Raw genomic sequence first — 6,324 nt, 5'->3', positions numbered from 1 at the left:
TTCAATAGATTAGGGGAAGATTTAGTGTGAACAAAAAGAAAGGATAGAATTAAAGAGGAGATACAATGTTTTTTTTTAGGATTCAATGAAGTGATTTGCCTGTAAATTGTGTCAAACGCAACAGTATATCTGTGCACTGCATTGATGTTGACATGCATTTAGCCCTTGCACCATGCTGTTGAAATCCCACGGGAACACGGGGATGAATGTGGGCTTCACGTTTTCACCATAGTGTAGGAAATGGTGTATTATGCAATCAGATCTGGGCTGGCTCATTAAACAGCACGAGCATGAAATCTAGGGCAGAGCGGCCAGCCTCCCAAGACATCTTTGCAGCTTTGAAATGCAGGGGTGAGATGATGATGCTGAGCCATGCTCCAAGTGTGTGTCAGGCCCAGTCACATACATACAGTACTACACACACACACACACACACACACACACATGCATGCGCACGCATGCACGCAAGCACACACACAAGCACGCACACACACATACAAAAGTACTCACATTTTGTACTTAAGTAAAAGTATCAATATAAGGCAATGTAGAAATACTCTGTTACAAGTATAAGTCCGGAACACAAAATTTACTTGTGTAAAAGTACAAAAGTATTGGTATCAAATTTACTTAAAGTACCAAAAGTAGAAAGTACTCATTATGCAGAATATCCCATTTCAGAAGTTTTCAAATGTATAAAATGTGTAAAAATCTTTTGAAAATAGCAGATCTACAAGCTCACAATGCGTCGCGATGCGACGCATTGTGAGCTTGTAGATCGGCTATTTTCAAATGGCTGATATGTATATAGGGCTGAAGTGGTTAATGTATGTTTTGTCATAATAATCAAAATCTACAAAGTGTAACTAGTAACTAAACTTTTCAAATAATTGTAGTCGAGTAAAAGTATACCATTTGCCTCTGAGATGTAGTGGAGTACAAGTGAAAGTACAGAAAATTGGAAATACTCCAGTAAAGTCAAAATACCTCAAAATTGTACTTAAGTACAGTACTTGAGAGTAAATATACTTAGTTACGTTACACCACTGCATATACATTCGTACATACACAGACTCAGCCACTCACCAGTGTCCTTGCAGGGCAAATGTACTCTGGCTTCGGGGAGGTCAGTAAAGTCAAAGCCCCCTAGATCCTCTCACTAGAGACGCCCTCCCTGTTTACATCAAAACAACATGTCAGCAAGGGGCTGCACACACCCGTCAACTGTATGCAAAGTTCCAGAAGCAAAGATTTGAGTTCAAAATGTTGGCTTTAAAAAATATATATATATTCAAAGATCTGCACGATTTTTTTAACGATTGTTCAAAAATAGCAGATCTACAAGCTCATAGCGCGGCACTCGGTGCCGCGCTATGAGCTTGTATATCTGCTATTTTTGAATAGCCAAAGAAATCAAAAAATGACACACAGCTCAAAGAGCAAAATATGTTTTTGTTGTGTGTATTTGTGCTCAAAAAGTCCATATCACAACTGCCTGCGAAGATTTGAAAATATGAGTTTGGCATTGCAAGTGTGAATTATGTCACCAATATTGCACGATGATGTCGGTTACCTAACCATTACTGCAAGACCCTGCAGAATTGTTGGCACTTGGTGAACAAAAAAAACTGTTTAACGTCTAATCCATATAAATCATAAGTCTTCAACTGCATTGTCATGCATAGATCAACCGTGGCTTGGTTTTACTCTGTTGTTGTGCCGTATCCTGTTTCCACTACAGCATACAGTACAGATTACTAAGCACAAAATATATCACTTGCATTTATTTATTTTTAACAGTATTTCTGATGGCTTTTTTGTGGGATCATCTATTCTACAGTATATGAAAAGTCCAAATAGATCCAACAGGTCACTACAGTACATTCTATAAAGGGATCAGGTCTGATTCATACTCGGTTGCACGTCGTGTCGCGCACCCACACGCAGCTGTATGCACAAGTATGACTCAGGTTTAGGGCTGTCACGATTACAAATTTAAGTTGACAATTGATTGTCACACTAATAATTGCGATTAACGATTTACTTGTGTTTATGGCATTGAAAATTGGAACGTATGAGTACAAAATACATTTCTGTTTGCTCGTAAGACCTGAAGGCGATTCTACAAATGTCTCTCCAAATGTCTTCTAAATCCTAACAGTTTTCTGAAAAACGTATGTTTCTATATCAGTGGTGCTCAAACTTTTTCATTTCAAGGACCCCCATCTCAAAATATTTTGTTCCAAGGACCCCCAGAAGCAATGATTTGAGTTAAAATGTTTGCTTTAAAAGAATATATATTCTAAGATTTGCACACATTTTCACAATTTTTTGAATAGCCAAAGTGTAAAATAGTGCTTTTTAGCTCAAATCTAAAAATGACACAGATGCGTCCCAGGTCTCAATGGGTTAAATTTCTTGAACATGGAAACGATTATGACGATTTATGACAAAATTATTGCGATTAGTCGAATATGTAATAATTGTGACAGGCCTAACTCAGGCTTAACTCTCCCCACTCTTCCTTGACTCAACAGAGGAGGCAAAGATGATGTGCGAGGTGATGCCCACCATCAGCGAGGACACGGCGCTGAGCCAGCGCGGCTCGCAGAGCAGCGCCTCGGACCCGGACTCCCACTTTGAGCAGCTGATGGTCAACATGCTGGACGAGCGCGACCGCCTCCTGGACACGCTGCGGGAGACCCAGGAGAGTCTGTCCGTGTCCCAGGGGCACCTGCAGGACGTCATCTACGACCGCGACTCGCTACAGCGCCAGCTCAGCTCCGCCCTGCCACAGGTAATTTGCATGGAGCGCCAATCGACAGTGCTGACTTGTGATTATAGCTGTTGTCATAGTTTCATGTAACCCTTTAAGATCCGGGAGCGCATCTGTGTGTCACTTTTAGATGTCTTTGGCTATTCAAAAATAGCAGATATACAAGCTCATAGCGCTATGAGCTTGTAGATCTGCTATTTTTGAAAAAACGTGAAAATTCGTGAACATCTTTGAATATATATATATTTTTTAAAGCCAACATTTTTAACTCAAATCTTTGCTTCTGGAACTAAATATTTAGAGATGGGGGGGTCCACGGACAAATACATATAATTTTGGGGGTCCTTGACATGAAATAGTTTGAGCACCAGTGATATTATAGCAACATCTACAGTATGTGTTTCAGAGAACTGTTGTAGAATCCCCAGAAGCAAAGATTTGAGTTACAAATGTTTGCTTTAAAAATATATTATATTCAAAGATTTGCACACATTTCATGATTTTTCATGAAAAATAGCAGATCTACAAGCTCGTAGCGCGGCACTCGGTTGGAGCTTGAGTGGCGGTGTGCGTGTGCGTGGGGGGTTGTAGTGTGGACAAATGTGTGCAAGTGGTCCTCATGGTATTTCAAACCTGCTGTGTATTTGAAGTCCACTGAACCTATACAGTACCCAAGTTGTAATTGATTACTGCGGATCGATCTATTCCTGCCATAGTATGTAATATTCATTAGACATTTGATGGCTCCAAAGGCCTATTCACTGCGTTAAGAATATGAACCGACTTCGCCAATCGATACATGCTGTAAGTCAGGCTCCCTCACATGACCCGATCTTTCATCAGTCATGTTATACTTGAATACGCTTAACATTACAACGCAAACACGTTCCCGTGCCCTCCAGTGATACTACAGGACCAAGTTCCAACATACTATTATGTGCATTAGTGCCGTATATTGTTTGTTGTACTGCTTTCACCCGTTCTGTATGTTTGAGGTGTCCTTTGATATGTGACAAAGTAGCAGCCGTTCAAATGCGTTCATTTGATGTTCAGTCAGCCATGTGATAATTCATATTTAAGGTGTGTGTGTAGTTAGCGCTGTGAGACAGCAGGAAATGGAATTCCTCTTTTGAAAATGTAGAGTGCATTTCATAGTGGTGTTGTCGTGTGTGTGTGTGTGTGTGCGCACACGCGTGCGTGCGTGCGTGCGTGCGTGCGTGCGTGCGTGCGTGCGTGCGTGCGGAGAGGGGAGGTAATTGCATGATAATTCCCACAGTAAGCAGAGAATAGCACATTCTGAAAGTGTGTCAGTAATTCTAGTCACAAGTTTTCCTCACTTGCGGCAGACTCCAGAGGTTTGTTGGTGGAAGAGAAGAGTACTTTGTTCACGCAGTCATTTGTGTGCTTATAGAGACATGGGCGCACTGTTTTAGCTTTGGCTCACGTTGGCGCATGTTATTTCTTTCAAAGGCTTTTGGGGGTTAAAAATTATACTCCTTCTTTGAAATAACCCCCCCCCCCCAGCACAATTTATCTCTTTAGAACCTTTAGAATTACTGTACTACTACTTTATCTTGACAGTCAGACTAGATCGTTCCATGTCTACACTCTGCAGTATAATGTCAAGCTATGATATTCTATCAGTAGCATTTGTTCCTCTCAGCATGTGTAGGTTTGTACTCGCGATTTTACGTCCTTCAGCGCATATACTATTGTCCGGGGGCTCTCATCCGCAGCTCAGAAGTTATACTATAGAGATCACTGCATTAAAAGATCTACAAGGCAGTGCAAGGAATGCAAATTGAGGCACAACAAAAATACCCCAAATATATCACACCATTCACCCGGCTACTTCTATTGAGCAGAAAATGCAAGGCAGCCCCCCCCTCCCCCCCACTTGTACATTTGAATGCATAGCTGGTCAGCTCGTCACAGGCACATACAGTATAATACTGTATATCTTGCGTGGGCACATTGGAGAATGTGAGCCTGTATATCTTGGCCTTCGTATGTAACAATTCACACCACTTCACTGATAGAGGACCCATCCAGTGCGCAGCCAAGACAAAATAACAATTTCCGTTTATTAGACGCTTTTGCCAATGTCCACCGTTAGTGAAAGGCCTTGTCGGCCGTGGTGATGTATTGGTTGTCATTGTACAATGACAGAGCTGACATACTATTCTGCCACGTCTGCCTGGCGGCCGGCTCAAATTAGATGTCATTCCCGCAATCGCGGGATCCTCCCAGCGACGTGTGCAAGCAACAAACGATTCAATTAATTAATATGACAGCGCTTCATTGGCCTATATGGTATCAGCATTACTCTAATGGTTTATGAAGTAGTTTTGTTAGACCTTAGGTAATTATTGCAGCGGTACTTAGCAGTGGGGATGCACATTCTGTTGAATCCGCAAGCAGATAAGAGTCATAAGGCGCACGCTGTCACTGTTTTGGGCAAGCTGAGAACGAGCTGATTCCTTTTAATGCAGTGACTCCATTTGTTCCACGTTTCATTCATTGCTTGCAAGTGATTAGTCTATAATGTTTTTGTTTGTCTAGTGCTTTTCATTATACACTCCTTCAACAGTGTTTAACGCTGTTTTTTTTTTTTTTTTTTAACTATTATCCAAAAAAATCATGTTATCGAGTTCATAAGGAGGTCAATAGATAGCTCCCAGGTGTGCGTGTGCGTTTGTGTGCAGACTCAGAGGAAGTGGTGGATAAGCAAAGGGAGGCATTTGCGTGTGACGTGTCTCTCAGAAATGGAAGTGGTCTCATTTAGGTGATAAGCTCTGTGTGTGTGTGTGTGTGTGTGTGTGTGTGTGTGTGTGTGTGTGTGTGTGTGTGTGTGCGTGTGCGTGTGTGTGAATGTGTCTTTACTGATACCAGTCCTCTGTCACTGAGGCCTGCAGCACTGGCAGGATCGACCATCACAGGCCTCACTGCAAGCTGCTTTCCTCTCATTCCCTCCCCTCCATCCTCGCCATGCCTTTTTTCTCACATTATTCTCCTTCTATTGTTCCGTCCGTCCCGTCACTGTCTTCTCTCTTAACATTGCTCTGGCTCGCAGTCGCATCTCTCTCTCTCTCTCTCTGTCTCTCTGTCTCTCTCTCTCTCCATCAGAGGTCGTGGCTCCAGTACGCGCGTCATGACACATTCCACAGATCGTAGTGACATTGCCCCCCACTCCCCCCCCCCATCCCCCCACTCACTCTCCCCCCCATCCCCTCAGCCCCCTTCCACGCTTCCAGGCAACATAGCGACCTGCAGCGTGCTTAACCCATTCAATCCGGGATGGCGTCTTGTGTGTCATTTTAACATTTCTTTGGCTATTTTTCTTTTTCATCATGAAAATGTGTGCAAATCTTTGAATATACGTATATATATTTTTTTTTTTACTCAAATCTTTGCTTCTGGGGGTCCCTGGAAACCTGCGGGGGGGGGGGGGGGGGGTCCGCGGACAAGGGGGTCCTGGACATGAAAAAAGTTTGAGAACCACCGATATTATAGCAACATACGTTTTTTTTCCCCCAACTGTTTTAGAT

The 6,324-nt window shown here is 42.5% G+C and overlaps 1 protein-coding gene across 1 annotated transcript in view; it reads left to right on the top strand.

The window, feature by feature from the left end:
- Nucleotides 1-2,548: 2,548 nt before the first annotated feature.
- ppfia2 (PTPRF interacting protein alpha 2) overlaps nt 2,549-6,324 on the top strand; it is a gene marked incomplete at its 5' end in the record, with an annotated part of 177,465 nt that continues 173,689 nt past the window's right edge. The window contains one exon of the mRNA XM_084050032.1: nt 2,549-2,797. Within this exon, the coding sequence (XP_083906158.1) occupies nt 2,549-2,797 (249 nt within the window). The remainder of the gene's footprint in view (nt 2,798-6,324) is intronic.

Source organism: Gymnoscopelus microlampas (genome assembly GCF_963454915.1).
Source record: "Gymnoscopelus microlampas genome assembly, chromosome: 23".
Classification (NCBI taxonomy): Eukaryota; Metazoa; Chordata; class Actinopteri; order Myctophiformes; family Myctophidae; genus Gymnoscopelus; species Gymnoscopelus microlampas.
Note: the sequence above shows the minus strand (reverse complement) of the source record. Positions and strands in the feature narration are given on the sequence as shown.